The 19530-nt window shown below is 46.6% G+C and overlaps 1 protein-coding gene across 6 annotated transcripts in view; it reads left to right on the top strand.

The window, feature by feature from the left end:
* Positions 1-19530, top strand: part of LOC139046722 (thromboxane-A synthase-like) — a 68690-nt gene that overhangs the window by 11560 nt on the left and 37600 nt on the right. Inside the window, exon 1 of one of the 6 annotated variants that reach the window (XM_070536655.1) lies at positions 1004-1324. The exons of 1 other annotated variant lie outside the window; for it this stretch is intronic. In XM_070536655.1, coding sequence (XP_070392756.1) covers positions 1039-1324 — 286 coding nt within the window. In that variant the 5' untranslated portion in view covers positions 1004-1038. Of the gene's footprint in view, positions 1-1003; positions 1325-1485; positions 1582-1605; positions 2075-2187; positions 2272-19530 lie in introns of those variants that run through there. 4 more of the 6 variants (XM_070536660.1, XM_070536657.1, XM_070536661.1 and 1 more) reach the window with 4 other exon arrangements.

Below are 19530 nucleotides of genomic sequence, written 5' to 3'. Positions count from 1 at the left end.
GCAGTGTCAAGCGCGTCGCGTCTTGCTACTCGACAGGTTTCAATGCTGCATAAAAACGCGGCTTTGTGCGCAAGCTTGTGTCCGATCCGAGCGACGGAACGCACTCTCGTAGAATTTCCGATCACAGCAAAAGATATCTTGGAGGCACAGAGACGAGGAAGGCAACGGTATAGCTTTCCAGACATATCCTTGGACTCAGCGCAAATGCGGGACTGGCACCGACTACAAACCCGTACATACCCACACCTACTCCTACTACACCACGTACACCCCACCCGGTATCCCAACGCTTGCCCTTGGTGCGGAGGGCGGCCATCCCTTGACCATATCACATGGTCGTGCCAGAGTCGGCCACAAGAAATCCAATCACCCCTTATGGGGCAAAACTCCAACAGTAGGCAATGGGAGGTGTGGCTAGCCAGCACGGTGCGGGAGGACCATATTGGCCCTTCTCGACCAAGCCCGGCGTGCCGCGATCGCAAGTGGGGCCCTGCACTGAGGGACCCACCCACTGGACCGAATGCGATTTTCTTTTCAATAAAAGTCTTATACTACTACTACTACTGTCAACCAAGGGGTTCCGAGGGGCGCGCTTTTTTGTCACTCAAATCTGCAGCGCGTCTCCTGTCTTTACGTGCAAGCCATCGCTTCCCATCGAGAGTGGCAGTTCCGAGAGTTTTCTGCCTTTGTTTGCTTTTGCACACGATTCACCGTTTAACAATAAACTCTCTTCGCCATTTACGATATATATATATATATATATATATATATATATATATATATATATATATATATATATATATATATATATATATATATATACGTTCCAGCACATGCGTACCAACGCGTGTTAGCCGCGGGTTCGGCAACGCGGAACGACGATTTTCCCCGCACAGTGCATTTGTAGACATAACATGCGTGACGCAAAGTGAGCGGACACGCCTTGTTTACGCATATCATGTTCGTGCGAAGGCCAGAGTCCGGGTCGCAGCGGCACATTCGGCTGAGCTCTAAGAATGTCGTCAGGAGCTTTGCCAGATGTGCCGTAAACAGACAGAAAAAGTAAAGCGCAGATTAAGGCAAAAGAGGGCCGTGGAACCCGCGGTCATTCAAAATTTTCCTCAATCAGGCGCACCGGTCTTCGCCGAATGTTCTCCGGCGACTTCGATCGGCTTCGACAGAGAGTGGAGGGAGGCCTTGCCACTTCGGGAGGGGGAGGGGGGTGCGTTTGGACGTCACGTGCCTCTCTCCACGCATGCCGGCGTTCGTGCAAGGACATCCATCAAGGAATCAAAGGGGGTGCGCCGTCACGTTGAGGCCGCAGGTTTGCATGTTTGATTCCTCGATCGAATTTTATCTGCCCGGCACTCGCGAACGCACTTGGTACCGCTGTGCTGGTTGTCGTCACGGCCGTTTGCATTCCTTCATTTCTCTCTCTCTCTCCGCCTCTCTCTCCCTCTCTGTATCGTCGCTCGCTTTAACGCAGACCATCGAGTTCCGTACAACATTGCGAAGCTCTGTGACGCCCGCACTCCAGTGTCATGGCCGGTTTTAACGAAGGTCGCGGCCCGCTTAGGTGAGGTAAGCGATCCGAGAGGAGAACCTCAGAGCGGCGGGATATTTGTGGAAAGAAGACTTCTCCTTTCAGCTGTTGTTGTGTTTTTTTTTTTGACCGTCTGCCTATTAAGCAGATGCAGTGCGTACGTCCCTAGCACCCGCGCCTGGCCAGCCACCCCGTGATTTGTCATTGAGACGTGATGCGGCGAGCGCGAGAGGTGGTCGTGCGTTAATCTCGGAAAAAGATCAGACGTCGCGAGCGCGTAGGTAAAAAAGCACCGCGGTCTCGGCCGTGCAGTTTTAAGGCTCGGCTCTCTTAATCTCGCTCGCGTCTCGCTATAGTAGCACGGGCAGCCATATCGAGCAGGCGAGCGCAAGCAGAAGGCCCGACGAGGTGAAGCTCGACTTGGTGCATATCGCGTCGAGGACTCGCTGATACCGTCTCGGTGAGTGCCGCGTCACGGATACGGTGACCCTTCGTTCATTTCTCGGGCGTCGTGAAAAAAAAAAAAAAGAGGTGAGTGTGCGCCTGCAATTACGACTGCGTGGGGGCTGTCGCTGGGTGCGCAGTGAGGAGACGAAGCGTCGTAGTGGCCAGGTGCCAGCGTTCCATTGGTGTCTATAGAATCGTGCATCGAAGAACGTCTTTTATGCGTTGCATATTGCAATCACTCAGTTCAGACCTTGGGCGCGGCCGGGCAGCCACCATTGAGGGTATGAGTCATTGTTCATTGCTGAGCGTCTCATATGTGGGTCTATTCTCTTTTAAGTTTGCTATGTTTGTTACTAAGTTGCTTCTATTTTTATGCGTTGCATATTGCAATCACTCAGTTCAGCCCTTGGGCGCGGCCGGGCAGCCACCATTGAGGGTATGAGTCATTGTTCATTGCTGAGCGTCTCATATGTGGGTCTATTCTCTTTTAAGTTTGCTATGTTTGTTACTAAGTTGCTTCTATTTTTATGCGTTGCATATTGCAATCACTCAGTTCAGCCCTTGGGCGCGGCCGGGCAGCCACCATTGACCTTTAGTGCAACGACGTGACGTGACGTCACGACAGCCGGAGGAAAAGCTGGGCCCCAACTCGCGCAATATGCAACGCATTCTTGGCTTCACCAAGCTAAGCCTGGCCATTTTTTTTACAACGTATACTTAAACCGCACCATTCAACTTTCAGGAAAATTACGACAGCTTGTTCGCCTTTATTTCTGAAAAGAACGAAAACAAACGAAATACTATTTGAGCAAAATTAGTTTGTGTGCCAACTATTTATTCAGTAGTTGACTTCCCGAACTATTCATAACTATGGGCATTCCGTGGAGGTTAATTCGAGCACTTGGATCAGAACTGTGCAGTATTAGAACGTCAGCGTATAGGGAAAATGATACATTGGCCTTTGTGGGGCTAAGAATGTGTATCGTGCGTTCAGTTTAAAAATGTATAGTTCATTCCGACAGGCAGCGATGTTTTTATTTTCGTTACAGAATTTAAAGAAAACACTGCTCGCTTGCTTGCTTTTTTTTTCTTTACTTTTCTCGCTGAAATGAAGATACAAGAATGGCATGTAGTCATCCTATAATGGAAACAGTCACTCTTTTTCGCATAACACTAACAATAATAAATTAATGCAGTCACATAAGAAGAAACAACGCGACAGGTTCGTAAAATCTGCATCATGCAGTCCTATGCACACACACAGGCATGTGCAGATGATAAAAAAGCGAGGACAAGTTGCACCACACTGGGTCCCTACACACGCACGCAGCTTGTTCACCTCCCAAACACGTACGCGAAGCTGCGATGCAGCTTGCAAGGAGAAGGAGCACGCGTGAGAAAGATGACGCATACGAAACGATGCATGCACGGAGATACGAAATTCGAACGCGAGATTCATCCCAAAAAGACGCAAAAAAGAATTATTATTTTGTATGCATGTGAAGCGAAGTTTTCGCGAACCGGTATAACGAAACGCTACGATTTAGCCCGCTTCATTCCTGCGTGTGCGGCGTAATGGAAACTGGCGCGTGCCTGTAGTCTCGCCTATACACCCGGGATATGAAATGTGATAAATATTACATTGGCTTGTATTCGTTCATTTCTTCTTATTTATTTTAAGTGTACCGGCAGCTTCTTGGCTGCAGTCTCTCATTCATAGTATGAAAATCGTCATCACAGTCAACACGCGTACGCGCTGCTTGGCCGATCCCCCATTGTGTGCTTGTATGTCCGAGGTTCGAATCCCGCCGACCGACCGACCGGATCAGGCGAGTCCATGGAACGGTAGGCAATAAAAGAACAGCATCGCTTTAGAAAGTATGACACGCATAACACGCACGCACACATACATTCAAATAACGCAAGCGCGTTGTGAGTACATTACTCTAGCTAGTGAGGGTACGTTAAGTATATGCCTGTGTCTTCGAGTAAATGCTCGAGTGCATCGGATGCTTTTCGCTGTGTTGATTTCGATGGCCAAGGGCCCAGCAATGTTGCCAGCGCGAAAGATCGATGAGGATCAGTTGAGCGTAACTCTTGTGCTAGCTACCGTCTATGTGTCTGGGGTGGTCATCTGGCGAAAACCGTAATTTCCACAGGAGCAAGTCGTAGACGACACCCATTTTATGCGATATGGGAAATATTTTGGCTTCGCGGTTCCAAGGAACAGTCGATGCATTACTGTCTCGCAACTTCTTAAAAAGTGTGCTACTGAATTCGTATATTGGATTATGGTCAACTTTGTAAAGAACAGATTCCTTAGTATTTTCTCTAAACCAGGTGGACATAAACAATTCCTTCTTTAGTACTTTTAATAGGCATCGCGTGTTAATTGATGATGAAGGAAACAGGCGAATTGCCGCATTCTTATGGGCCGATTTTGACGACGAGTCCACTAAGCCATTGCCTGCTACTCTTTTCTTGCAGAAACCTGAGTTTGTTTAGTATTGCATATGTTATTGGTGCCTGCGGTTGGTTGTCATCCATCTTTTCGAGACATGCTAAAGCCGATAAGGAGTACCTACAAATCACGCACTTTTATGTGTGTGTCTCGTACATTTCCATACAATTTGTGGCTTAGAGAGTTGCCACTAATTCCGCTGTTGTCGGAGACGACGTGTGTTCTAGCCGACAAGCGTACATCACCTGTAGGGATAGTTATGTAATCTCATGTAGCACTGTCTTTGTTAACGGAACCACCCTCGAAGACGTGAATAGAGCCACAATACTTGTCAAATAGTAGATGTAATCTAAATGGTACTGCTACTATGCTAATGACGATTGACCTTCGGCAACGTAGGAAATTTTTCGGGAAGGGGGGGGGGGGGGGGATTTGGGGGGCACATGTAGAAGCCATGGAAATCGGCACACGTCGGAGCGCCAAAAAGCCGATTGTGGAAGTCGTGAGTTATGCTCCTGAAACATACTGTTACGTGCTTTAGGGAGGTTTACGGCATTTTTTAATGAGACAGCGAGAAGCGAAACACAAATAGCGTGACGAACCCAAAGACTACGTAATCTTCCGTCCTTCTCGTCACTTGCTCTCTTTTCATCGCCTTCCACGCGCTGAGACATTTCTCCTCTACCAGGAGAAGACCCCCAGGCGATTCAGTCCGGTTGCCTTTGGGTAAAGGGCTTCAGGCGGGCAACAAGCGCCGCTTCGGTTTACCACGAGCGTCGGCCACTTAAAGTGAGGCGGGATACTTTGTAGTTCTCCTGTCTCAGACAACCAAGGACAACGAACGGTCCGGTATATTTTGCGAGCGGCTTTTGATAACAAGCCACGTTTGCGTACTGAAGCCCACAACAACACGAGATTGATGGGAACAGTAACGTGTCCGTGACTACTATATTAGCGTGCCCTGAAGTCGTCTTGTGAGGCCAGCGTACGTAAATGGGCAAGCCGATTGGGCATCCTCTGCACGATACAGAGTTATCGCGATAAAGCAGTCGTCGCGCATGGTAAAAGAAAAGATAGTGTCCAGTGAATAACGATACGGGCGAGCGTAAAGGGGGGACAAATAGCTGTATCCAGCGGTGTTTATAGCATTTCGCGGTGTTGAAGGCGGGTGTTCGAACCGTCATACGTATACTTCGTCCCAGTTGCTGTGGCCCGAGGCTACGTGCATTGATATGATGGCTCGAGCGTTCGGTCAGGCCATTAATTCGAGGGCGACAAGCTGTTGGAGTGCAGAAAGTTGGAGGCACGCACACGAAGTAGTTCTTACACAACATCGGCTGTGAATTGGCGACCACCGTCACTTGTAATCATACGAGTCGTCCTGCGTCGGAACATGATCGAATACAGCCTAAGGTGAGAAACCCGGGGCCCGGTGGCAGACGTCAGGGCTGCAGTCACGCAGTAGCGGGTCAGGGTTTTCGGCGCGTACGATTATCCAAGGGTTGCCTCTTGAAGAGCGCGGGAACGGTCCTGCGAGGTCTATGCCGACTTCTTCAAAAGGAGAAATGGGAATCCTAACTGGCTGTGAGTGACCGACTGAAGCTTACATGGGTCGACACTGGATCCGACTGGTCACATAGATCTCAGTACTTCTGCGCAATTGAGGCTAGTAAAATCGTTCTTTGGTGCGATGAAGTTTTCGCGTCGTCCTCAAGTGACCAGAGGGAGGGTCGTCGTGAGTGAAAAAAAAAAGGACGCTTCATTTGCGGCATGTAATGAAACGCATGCAAATCACAGAACCGAACGAACTGCGAGTTTTTAAGTGCCGCATTCACGTGGCGGGGCTAGTGGTACGGACCGGAATGCGCAATCCATGCAGTTCTCCAGATTCGTTGAACGACAGGCATTTTCCAACAACAGTCATAACGAAAACAAACCGCGAAATGCATTCCGGTGCAATTTCGGTGGATCTTGTTCCCTCCTTTGTTTCTCACTCACTTCTTCTTCTTCTTCTTCTTTTTCTCTCTTTTTTTTTTGCTGCTAAATATATTGGTGCGACGTGCGGTCGATTTGATCGTTGCACGGCGCAGGGAGCTTGCGAAGAGTGCAATTGCCATTTTTGTCGCATGTGATGGAAATCGCGGTTTGCGAACGACGAAAATCGCAGCATAGTTGTTTTTTTGGTTGTTTTGCTTACTTTACGTGTCCTATAGTAATAAAAGCTGAATAAATTTGAAAGATACCTGCTATGCTAAAATACCGTGCAGAGACGTCGAATAGCCGCACTTTTTATTCTTCTTAGATACCGCGCAAGAGTTCTTCGTAAAAAAGCAATTAAAATTCATTTATTTGTTAAGTCTTCTTTAACGACAGTTGAGACCATTGGACTAAGAAAGGCTGAGATGAGAAATGCCGGCTAGCGAAAACATTACCATTGTAAAACTACGCACGTAATCGCATATCGGCGCGACATAGACTTACCTTCCCCGATGGTTTTTTTTTTACTTTCTTTTTTTTTACGGGAATGTTGCTCTTTTCAACTCAAGCGATTAGCGACGCGGCTTGTACGAGGATAAAATGTGAAAACATAATTATCTGCGAACGTTTTCTCCAACGTTCAGAGCGCGACTGTTTCACGAGCGCCGGTGTTACGCAAATCTACGCGACGTATACACGTTTATTTCTAGTCGTCGTCGCATGTAAGCACTGCGCCACGTACCGAAGTGAGAACGGAGTCTAACGTATGCTGTAATCGTCAGAAAGCGTGTGTGTGTGTGTGTGTGCGTGCGTGCGTGTGTGTGTGTGTGTGTGTGTGTGTGTGTGTGTGTGTGTGTTTGTGTTTGTGTGTGTGTGTTTTTGTGTGCGTGTGTGTGTGCGCGTGTGTGTGCGCGTGTGTGTGTGTGTGCGTGTGTGTGTGTGTATGTGTGTGTGAGAGAGAGAGAGAGAAGGTTATTGTTCGATGTGTTCTCAGCCAGCCATTCCTCTTTTAATGACGCGCTGGCAGAAGGCCAAAATGCGCGCGCGTTATTTAGACGATCCATGAGAAAGATGCCGGCGAAGATTGGCCACGGGAAACGCAACCGCTTAATACAACCGCAACGAGGCACTTGGAATGCCCGAGCCACGCTTTCGAGACACTCTATTTTTAAGTCAGTGACGGGGGAAAGCAGGCTACGTACAGGTGAAACCTGCTCAGTACCAGGAGCGCCTCGTGGATGGCCTTAGAGTGGAGTGCATTCGCTGTGAATACAAGAAAAAAGAAAAAAGAAAAAGGATTTAGTATCAAGTTTCAAGTGACTATATTTGATTTCGTTGATGATAGTGAGAAAGAACGTCGACTTTCGTCGCCCTCGACGTTGGCAAATTAACAGACAAAAGGTAAACAATGAAATAAGGAAAAACACACACGCAACGCTTTCTTTTGCTACCTGTGTCAGATAGCGCTCAACATGCTATACTGCGCTTTTCTCTGCCTCTTTTTTTTCTTTTTCGTTTTGTTATTTCTTTTTGCTAGCGGCTGTCCTGTTTGTGATGGTCAACTTTGAATAGCTGTAAGGACGTACTCCCTCTCGCACACACATCACATATTTCATTCTCACGCAAAATTTTAACGCTGTGGAGAAGCCGGCAAAATTTTTTGTTGCTAATGTCTCTAATATCGTAGATGACTATTCGATTAATTAATTACTCACAGTGGCACGTATTTATCGTCAACGCACTCAAATTGATGACCAGTGTAGTGGACGTCAGAAGGCGTTGTACCGTTGTACAACCGAAGAACAACTATCAATTGCAAATGCAGATCAGTATGCCATACAACTGAACATGCAAAAACCGAAATGTCCTTTTTACTCAGAATAAGCTTTTCCAGAACTCATATAAGGACAGCAACAACGCGGACAACACTTTCACAAAAACACACATGCACACAACTCCGCGTTGTCTGTTTGTTTGTTTTTTTCTCCGTCCGCGTATAGCACGTGTTCTTGTCCTGCCTCAGTATTGAGTGCTTGTGTGCAAGGCGCCTCCATACTTACGTGTGTCGCACTGTGTCTAAACAATACGTTGGGTAAATGATCGTGATGGTCACGTTCGGTGTAATAAGAAGCAATGTGAAATAGGTAGCTGAATGAAAATGGATAACACTCCAACCAAGATTTATCGAAAACGCCACCATTTCGGAGACCCTCCGGTTTCTTTTCGAGGTTTCAGCTTGCGGTAGGTGCAACCTGTGGTTTAATAAACGTTTCGTGCTCGCTCCTGGCAACAGGCTTGCATGCAGCGACCTCGCTCGGACGTCCGCAATCGAATTCTCGGGAGACTTTCCTGAAGAACCCTTGATGTTCGTCCTTTAAGTGTGCCATGACTCCAAGAAAGGAGCCAAAACTGGTAATGTTTTTTTTTTTTTTCACTCTAAGACGATGGCACCGTCGCGATCAACGCGGTCGTATATCTCGTGTTATCGGATTTTTTGTCCACCAAAGGTGTTTGCGTGGGTATTCGAATAATAAAATTTTCTAATGAATTTTTATATATATATATATATATATTTTAATTTGGAAGTTTTGCGCGCAAAGACCACCATCTGGTTATGAGTATCCCCATTTCTCTCTCAAGGACCGTTGCTGCGAGACAACTTCGCATTCTAACACGCATGATCTGCTTAGCTGAGTGGAATACCGCACATACAATGCGCACAAATCTGCACAGACTAAACCCTTCACTGCAACTCAGACCTCCGGCCGGACTGCACCGATGCAAAGCGTCTCTTCTGCGTCGGTTGTGGCCTGGAGTTGCCTTGACGAATGCCTACTCAGCACTAATTGGAATAGCTGATATATTCCTGCATGTGATGTTTGCGGGTGCGAGGCAGAACTTTGACCACTTACTGTGTCATTGTCCTCAGTTTGAAGCAGAACAACGATCTTTGTCCAACACGTTGAGAAAATTAGATGATCGTCCTCTGAGCGAAGAGACAGTTACGAGAATGTTCGTGAACGACGTATCGAACCCCAAAAGCCACGCTGTACATAGATAGCACTTGGATCTCCCACTTTTCGTACTTGTAAAGGAGCTCGGCCCTACGCCATCGAAAGCAGTGCAGCGAAAAGCATTGAACGCACTTGAATATTTATTTATTTATTTATTTATTTATTTATTTATTTATTTATTTATTTATTTATGTGTTTGTTTGTTTGTTTATATATTTATTTATTTATTTAGACGCATAGACACACTTAACCTGTAATACGTGCTAGGCTGGGATATAGAGCTGTGTAATCGCAACCATCTTCATTATTAGTTTTTACGTGCGCCTGTTTAATATATGTGTCATGTTCATCTTTGTGTATACTGCGTGGCGACTCCCGCTTTTTACTGTTGTGTGTCTCCACGTGTGTCACGTTATGTGCGTATCTTGCTCATCGATCTGTGCTCCCGTTCATCTGGGACCTCATCGCGGTTTCGTGTACGCGTTCGAAACTCAGTATAGCGTACGGTGCAACTAGTTCTCGCCTTTTGTGTCCGTAACTTCCGGTGCGTGTATGTAGGACCGTATGCGGATTTCATTTCTTATCTAGTCCACCACTGAGTCTGCGAATCTGCGACGTTTCTTCTTATGTTACAAGGTTTTGTTTTGTTGTTGTCTTTCTTTTTATGGGCAAAGGAGTAGTGCACCTCCTTTACCTCTTTATTTCTAAATACCTCTCAAGACACCCCGAGTTGCGGTCACAACTACCACCACAAAGCGATGACGTGCACTGCAGGTGTCCCTCTAGCAGCTAATCAGACAATCGTGTAGATTGATGCTGGATAGCGCGGCCGCGAATTGGGCCTGCGTTTGCCTTCTTTTCCGTCCATTGTAGTTCGCGCTGTTGCCGTATTTTATATATATATATATAGTCATGTCATAAGAAGCCAACAAACACTGACACCAAGGACAACATAGGGGAAGTTAGTTGTGCTTAGTAAGTGAAATAAAGAAACGCTAAAGTAATGGAAATTAAAGTGGATGAAAAAACAACTTGCCGCAGGTGGGAACCGAACCCACAATCCCCGTAATGACGAACATCCTCATCGTCGTTTGCGGAGCGGCAAACAGGACACGTAGTTAATAACTTGTAAAGCTTATCTACAGCTGCGCCTAGAAAGCGAGTGAAACAGCCATCGCACTTCAGAGCCAACACGGCGGACAGGATGCGAATGCGGACAGAATGCACGGGAAAAGCGAAGGTTGTGGGTTCGGTTCCCACCTGCGGCAAGTTGTGTTTTCATCAACTTTAATTTCCATTACTTTATCGTTTCTTTATTTCACTTAATAAGCACAACTAACTTGCCCTATGTTGTCTTTGGTGTCAGTGTTTGTTGGCTTCTTATGATATAACTAATAAAAATCGGGCCCCTCGGTTAACCCCCTTTCTTCTCGTTCATATATATATATATATATATATATATATATATATATATATATATATATATATATATATATATATATATGCGTATGTGTGTGTGTGATAGACACACGTACACACAATGCGCAAATGAAGCAAAATTAGCATCTCCACACTCCGTACGCGGTCACGCACCGCACGTTCACCTTCTTTCCACTTGGCTTACATATGTCTGGAAGTAGCCAGAAGCCTGCGCGCTTCTCAGCAAAGAGACGTTACGATACTCGTTAATTCATTTTATTTTACTTTTTCTTTCCTTGGCCACAGCAAGCAGACCCAGAGGCCATATTCACAGTACTCCACTTTCGTTCGTTCTGCGCGCGATTGGCCGCGTCCACTGCGAGCTTCTCGTTATAAGTCCAATTGTTATCTCGAGTGGCAGACGCCAAAACGACCCGCCAGTCAGGAAATGAGCTTATAGATCGAGAAGCTTTGTGAATGCGGACTCTGAATCTCCTTCTAGAGCGGGCTATTTATGATGTCCGTATCAGGGTAATCCCCTTTTTTTTTCTCTCTATCAACCAGTATACCAAACACAGCTCCCTAGATGAGCAGAAGTTGCTCTTCTCTGTACTCTCTATAAAAAAAATTTACTTCCTCTGACGCTAATCTTTTCCCCCTATGATAACTGTCATCAGTCTTGAGCGTACTTTTATTTAACTCCGCACTTGCTGCCTGCCTGTCAGAAGCACTACAGAACGGGCGTTCAACTCTCTCTCAGGTGCACGACATTTCACTCTCTCGTTCCATACAGAAGGAACAAAGCATTTCACTCCATCCGACGTTTCGGCATAGTAAAACAGTGCTCTTGAAAGCAACTCGACAACGTAATTCGTGAGATACACCCCCCCCGTGCCCCCACCCCCAGTTTTTAGACTGTATGTCGCACTGATGCGTACGTCCCTGTTGTTCGTTTCGTGAAAGTACCGGAGCGCAGCGCCATAAGTATAGGAAATACACGCAAGATTATTGTTGTAGAGGAATGAGATCAACCCCAAAAGTTGACAATTTCCCTTAGAGTGCCTATGCTATCTTTTGGTGCATGAAGGGTGCAGAGGGCTTCCAACGATGCGCTGGGCACGTTCCGCTTCTGCTCGGCGGTCGCATGCGCGGTGATACTGCATACAACTGGCAACATCAAATGCAAACTGCAGCCACCGACAACCGCTCAAAAGAACCTTGCCCAAGCTTCCACGTCACGCGGATCGCTATCGGCAAAGTCCGCGTACAGCCGGAGTTGGGGTGCCGTTATCTTCCTTCTCAATTCCTGTCTCACCATACACATGTACTGCGCGTAAAGGTAGAGCGGCTCGAGCGTGTGAATGGACAATGGCGCTCTCCCGCGCTTATATGCGTTATACATGCTTGATACACACAAGAACCATTAAATAAGTGGAATACATTTGGAAACGTGTTTCACTTAGTGAGTGGTGCCTATGAGGAACAAACTCCCTCGAGTGTCGGCTCTCATCCTGTATGTCGCTCTTAAAGACTGCGACATTAATCAGGCTCCATTAATATAGACAACGACAACGTCGTTCCACATAAGCTTCATTAAATTTAACACCTTAATCTTGTTTCACAGAGGTTTACGCTTAGTGTAACATTTATGCAACGCCATTGAAAGCGTGTAGACGACGTGATGTACCAGAGCTTAGTTTGACGAAGGCTGATTTAGCGACACGCATGCGATAACTGCGATGCTCCAACAAGTCGCTGTATTCTGCCCGGGTAGTCTGGAGGACATAACACGGATAAAATGCATTATTCCACGCAGACACGACTATTTTATTAAGAAGGCGAACTCCTCGGTGGTGCCCGGTACAACAAATGGTACAACGACTTCACTCCTTTCACGTAGCCACTAATTCAAAACGCTTGCAAAAATTGCTGCGATGTATCTGGTGTTAACTACTGTCCGTTATCCCTTTCACTACCAATCGCTTGCTGCATTAACGGCACAGATATACCGACTGTTTTCGTTTGTTTAAAGTTTACACAAACATACACGCAAGGCAAGAGCCCGGAATATATTACCGAAAATCATTATTTCAGAAGAACAAATGTAAGATATGTTTTTCTTTTCTGAAAGAACAATAACTGGTAGTTTGCTCTACTGAAAACTTCACTTGAACGCTTCATAACTGCACTTGCAAACTTCAAAAGTTTGGAGGACTGGTTTCATGCATAGTATATAGGCAGTGATCTTCGAGGAGAGAGTGAAAAAAGCATGTACCATGATGCCCTCAATTTCTGAGTGAAGGAAAGTAATTTCAGCATGGCGTTGCCCAGGGGCCTTTCTTGAGGCCATTGTTTTTCCTAATATAAATTAATGATATAACGCGCATGCTCAATTCTTCTGACCTCAGTATGTATGCGGATGGTACGAACGTTTTATTTACTGATGCAGACACAGTAAGCTTTGACTTAATTGTGTTAGCGTCCACTTGATAAAGCTCTTCAGAAAATGGTTGCATAAAAATCGGTGACCCTCAATATGAACAGTTTAGACAAAGTAAATATTAAATCTCCAAATACACGTGACTCACACCCAATCAAAGTAGTTTCTCAGGGCACTCAAGTTGAGCTGATAACAAAATTTAAATTTGGGGGACCTTTATGGTCCACTCGTTTTAATAAACAAAAAGCTGAACTGTGTAAAGATTGGAAGGATAAAAGTATATAGGATAGAATAGCTTATCACCATATGGATAAAATATATTTCATACAAAGCATTTGTATAGCCTTAATTAGGATGAGGCATATTAAGATGTCGCATGATGATGACGACAAATCCCAATGTATTCGTTATCATACAAAAATGTCTTATTCCCATATTCACATATTTAAGGGTCGAGGATATTTAAGACAACCAATATATATAAAATGCTGCGAAAAAAAAACGACTGGACACAATCAAGGCACGCAACCCGGAAACGTCTGAAGAAGCGGCAATCGCTCTCGCCACCACCACATGCACAGACGCAGCGGTTATATTCACCGACTCTCAGGCCGCCTGCAGAAACTTCTTGAGGGGCCGCATCTCGGCCGATGCACTCAAGATACTAAAAAGACGAAGCACTCCGCTCCCGTACACCTGCGTAACGTGGGTACCCGGACACGAGGGCCTAGAGGGGATCGAAGCGGCCCACGCCGCTGCCCGCGAGCACGTCAGCCGGGCTCCCCTCTCCCCACGCGCTCTCGGACCCGTGACAGAAGAGCCGGAGGCCGTATCCGCCAACTATTCGGCCATATTGCAACATTACAGGCTCGAGCGTCGAGTGTACCCTCCACCGCACCGTAAACTCGACAGAGAAGAAAGCCTAATCCTTAGACGCCTGCAAAGTAATACGTACACGCACGGAACGATAATGCATCGCCTCTACCCGACGCTCCACGGCTACCTCTGCCCACTTTGCAACGTACCCGACACTCTGGCACACTTGCTCCTGGAATGCCCGTGGCAGGAAGGCAGCGAAATGCAACCAGAAACGCACGCAAAACGAGCAATAGAAGCAAACGACCTATTCGAAACGTGGGAGGCCAAGCTAACCCTCGGGGACCTGGAAGACCAGCGACAACTCGTCGCCAGGGCCAAGAGGGCAGTCGAAGCCAGAGGGTTCCTGGACTAAGGAGCCCTCCCACCTTAGGGTGATACCCGGCCTCGCTCGGGACACTGTTTCGTTTAATAAACGTTTCTCTCTCTCTCTCTCTGGACACAATCAATTCAACACCAACGACTATCAAATAAAATCACTTACTTTCTCCCCCTGCAAACACACTAACTAGATTACGCGTATAAAATTCGAAATCTTGAGCGTAAAATGCCTGTCGAAATAATGGCTGTCGAACTCTCTATAAATACGGAAAAAATATTCATGGTGAGAAAATTTACTGCTGATGATCATTTTAATCATTCAAAAGTAAATGCAAGAGGCACTTTGTGCAACATATGATTGCCCTTGGCGCTGACATAAGGCACTCGTACATTAGAGACTCACGTGTAGCACGTCTAATCTCTCCGGTATAGCTAAAGCTAATCTCTCCGGTAACTGCTAAAGATAAGGCGCCTGAGGATAAAGTGTACCTTAAGTATGATAAATTAGTCATTAACAAAGAGGTCTACGCGTGGGACGAAAAGAAAAATCAAAGGTTTAAAGTACCTGAAGCCGCTTCACGCGGTATTGATCACAGTTATGAGAGCGGTGTAACGCAAGCCTCACAACCAGGGAAAAATGCAGGTCGTCCGCGAAGGAAACGCGCCAATGCTTCTAGTACTTGACAAGCCACAGGTTCAGAATCACTGTCTTTTTTTTACGCACATGGTTCTTCGAATCAAGCGAAGCATAAACCACCATCGATTAATATTAATGCCGGTAGTTGTCGTGACGTCAAGACGACCCCATCGCCAGATACGTGCCAGTTACGTGTGATATCCCTGAATGCTAGAAGCATTGTTAACAAAATAGATAGCCTTGAAGTTCTGCTCATTTCTTACGATCCTCACCTACTGGTGATTTCCGAGACATGGTTACATAGCGGTATTCTTGATGAAGAAATTGTGCCACCGGACTACGTCATATACAGACGCGATCGCGGCTCACGTGGTGGAGGCGTTGCTGTGATTGCGAAACGTGCAGTAAGCGTAACGCTGCTTGAACAAATTGATCAGCATGAAAGTTTGTTGTTGCACGTTACTGCGCATGGTCTCACTTTTCTTCTTTGTGCTGTGTATCGTGCCCCTGATGCAGCGGATTCTTTCATGTATAGTTTATTTGACCGCTTACTGCCTTACCAAAACAGGAACTTAATTATTACCGGTGATTTTAATTTCCCTGCTATTGATTGGGATAAACCGTATTATGGCCTGTCTGCCTCATGTGATATTATTCTTGATCTGATGTTTTCTTTAAACCTTAAGCAAACCGTTCATGCATACACCAGAGAGACATCTGTCTTAGACCTTTTCTTTGTTAGTCAAACCTTTTTTGATGGAGTGCTTAGTGTTGAAGCTGGAATCTCGGACCATCGTCTCTTGTTCTTCTGTTGTGTTTCGTCAGTTGTTGCCGGGATGCGACCGATTAAAATGATCAAGGACTACGCACGCGCTGACGATAACGCAATCATCGACTCTTTACAATCACAGTTAGATAACCCTAGCAGCGATGACCTTCATATTTTATGGCAGCACTTTAAGAATACAGTACAGTATACTATAGAACATTTTGTTCCCCTTAGAAAGGTTTGTATTAATCGCCGCAATCCTTGGATAAGTCGCGAAATTATTCAAATGAAACGTAAAGTAAGGCGCTGTAGGAAGAAAAAATTACCTTGTCCGCAACACTTCCAGGTTCTAAAAGAGGAACTTGCCTATAAGTTAAAACTAGCAAAGTCACGTTATTTTGACACGACGCTCCCCGAATTTATCAGAAGTGATCCCCAAAAATTTTGGAATTTCCTAGGTCGCAGGACTGACCACTTGACCAAAATTCAAGTTAATAACAGCGTTGTAACCGACTCCACGATCATAGCGCAAAGTTTTAACTCGTATTTTCAAAGCGTGTTCCTTGTGGAACGGGCAACCACAGCAAGAATTCCAGTTGAAGATCCTGGTGACGTACCAACTATCTCTGTGGACGGTGTTGTGTGTATGCTGCGTAAACTCGCAGATAAAAAATCCGCGGGTCCCGATGGGCTTCCAAATGCCTTTTTGAAGCGTTTTGCAGCACAGGTATCTGTTTTCTTAACGAGGATCTTTCAAGTCTCGTTACTGTCGGGAGATGTACCGGAGGACTGGAGGATGGCCCGCGTTGTGCCAATTCTAAAAAAAGGGGACAAGCTAACCATTTCTAATTATCGGCCAATCTCAATCACTTCCTCTTGTTGCAAGCTGCTTGAACACATAGTATCGGGTTATCTTAACTCTTATCTTGCTGAAAATAACATTTTATCACCTGCACAACATGGCTTTCGGAAAGAAATGTCCACTGTGACACAGTTAGTTACAACAATTCATGATTTTTCTGTTGTGCTTGATAAATCGGGGCAGATTGATGTACTTATTTTAGATTTCCGCAAGGCATTTGACACAGTTCCCCACAGTAAACTTATTTATAAACTGGAAAGTATTGGCGTCCCTACTTACCTTGTTAATTGGATTAATGCTTATTTAAAACACAGGACACAGTACGTGGAGGTTAACGGTTGTAAATCTGAAGTGCTTCCAGTTACGTCAGGTGTACCCCAAGGAAGCGTTTTAGGCCCACTGCTATTCTTAATTTATATTAATGATTTGCCGGCTGCTATTTCCGAAAATGTCTCTGTCAAGCTTTTTGCAGATGACTGCATTCTCTTCAAGAGCATAAACGAGCGTAATGATCATTACCTCTTACAAAATTCACTATTAGCTGTTCATCAATGGTGCCTTAAATGGAATATGCAACTTAACCTAGATAAAACTGTCCTCTTGCGAATTTCGCGCAAAAAACAGGTTTCTCCTTTCTCTTACAGCCTTCTAAATCATTCTATTATGGAGGTCACACATCATAAATACTTAGGGGTTACAATAACAAACGATTTAACTTGGTCTGAGCATATTGTTACGGTGAAGTGAAGGAAGACGTTGAATTGGACTAGAGAAAGACGAAGTCTGGCGGTTGCCTGAACGCCATATCCATCATTTGTAAATATAAGTTATTTTACACTCGTGGGCCTGCTTTCTTCCCGCAACATTTTGGTGGAAGGTGCGGGGTACCACCACGGAACTTCGCAGCGGACGTCATCTACCTGCTGCCACAATGGCAAATCAACCGACACAAGCGACAACGCCTCGGCAGCCCGTGCCCACGGTCATCCTCACTCACCCACGGGACCCGGGAACATTTTGTGGCACGGACAACGTCGACGTCGAGGACTGGCTTACGATGTACGAGCGAGTGTGCGACAACAACAGGTGGGATCCTACAATGATGCTTGCAAACGTAATATTTTATCTGAAGGGAACTGCGAAGCAATGGTATGACACACATGAAGCTGACCTAACGAGCTGGGATGTTTGCAAAGAAAAAATGCGAGACCTGTTCGGCAGACCTGTCGGTCGTCAGCTGGCAGCAAAAAAAGAACTTGCGTGCCGCGCTCAGACGTCCACAGAATCCTATGTCGTGTACATACAGGATGTGCTGGCCCTCTGTCGCAAGGCTGATGACAACATGACCGAGGCAGACAAGATTGGCCATATATTGAAAGGTATTGCAGACGATGCCTTCAATCTCTTGATGTGTAAGGATTGTGCCACTGTGGATGCAATTATTAAGGAGTGCCGGCGCTTCGAACAAGCGAAGGGCCGCCGCGTCACTCAAACTTTCGACCGGTTGCCCAATACCGCCGCGACATCTTCTTGCGAAGACCCGCCGCGGTTCGTTCAGCCCGCAGGACCGGAAGAAATAACGCGCATCGTTCGCCGTGAGCTTGAGGCCATGGCCCCGGCTCCCGTTCGTTCAGACTGTCGGGAAAGCGTACCCGCTATCTCCCTTATACAAGCGGTCGTTCGGGAGGAAATAGCAAGTTTGGGCATTCCATCTCTCTGCTCAGTCCGCCATACCAACACCTACCAAATTTCTCCGACCGCTCGCTCCCGGACGCAAAGCTTTCCACCACCCCGTCGCAACCCAGCTGAATGGCGCACAGCGGATGATAAACCCATCTGTTTTAATTGTTCCGGTATTGGACACATCGCCCGTCATTGCCGCAACCACTGGTCGTCGCCTCCTCGGTGGTCGTCTCCGAGTCACTACAGCCAAGTACCCGACAATCGCACTTTCTCGCCCTATACGCCGACTAGGAACATCAACGCCGACAGTGCTCCACCAAGATCCAGCCGATCCCCGTCTCCGCAAGGTCGTAGGTCCCGTTCGCCTCTCGTTCACCGCTCTTCGTCCCCTTCTGCAACCGGTCGCTTCGCTTCGGGAAACTAGGCGGTGCAGCTCCCGGAGGTGAAGCTGCAACTCCGACCCGGCCCACAAATCCTCTATTGACCCTGCCTACATGTGGAAACCTGCTGGACATTGAAGTCGATGGCGTTCCTGTTAGATCTCTCGTTGATACAGGAGCGCAGCTTTCAGTTATGAGCGCTGCTCTCCGCCGCCGGCTCAAAAAGGTTCTGACCCCCGCCGTACCGTGCACCGTGCGAGTCGCCGATGGGAGTACGTCACCTGTCCTTGGAATGTGCACAGCACGTGTGACCATTGGGGGCCATTATACCGTTGTTCTATTTATCGTCCTTGAACACTGCCCACACGACCTAATTCTCGGCCTCGACTTCCTTTCGAAACACTCTGCCCAAATTGACTGCTCCGCAGGTGTTGTACAGTTGGACCTGCCGCTTCCTGCCGACGCAACCACTTGTGCTCCACACCGCTTATGTGCTGCTGAATTTGCAAGGCTGTCTCCACAGGCTGCTACAAATGTCCTGCTGACGCCCTGTCCTCCCGTACCTGATGGCGAGTACGTCCTGTCGCCGCTTACTGACGTGGTTTTGTCGCGTAATATTGCCCTACCGAGCACCTTAATTCGGATCCGCGAAAACTGCGCTCGCGTGCCCATCCTCAATTTTGGGTTCTCGTCACATGTTT

Source organism: Dermacentor albipictus, chromosome 3 (genome assembly GCF_038994185.2).
Source record: "Dermacentor albipictus isolate Rhodes 1998 colony chromosome 3, USDA_Dalb.pri_finalv2, whole genome shotgun sequence".
NCBI lineage: Eukaryota > Metazoa > Arthropoda > Arachnida > Ixodida > Ixodidae > Dermacentor > Dermacentor albipictus.
This window is presented reverse-complemented; position numbering and strand designations above follow the sequence as displayed.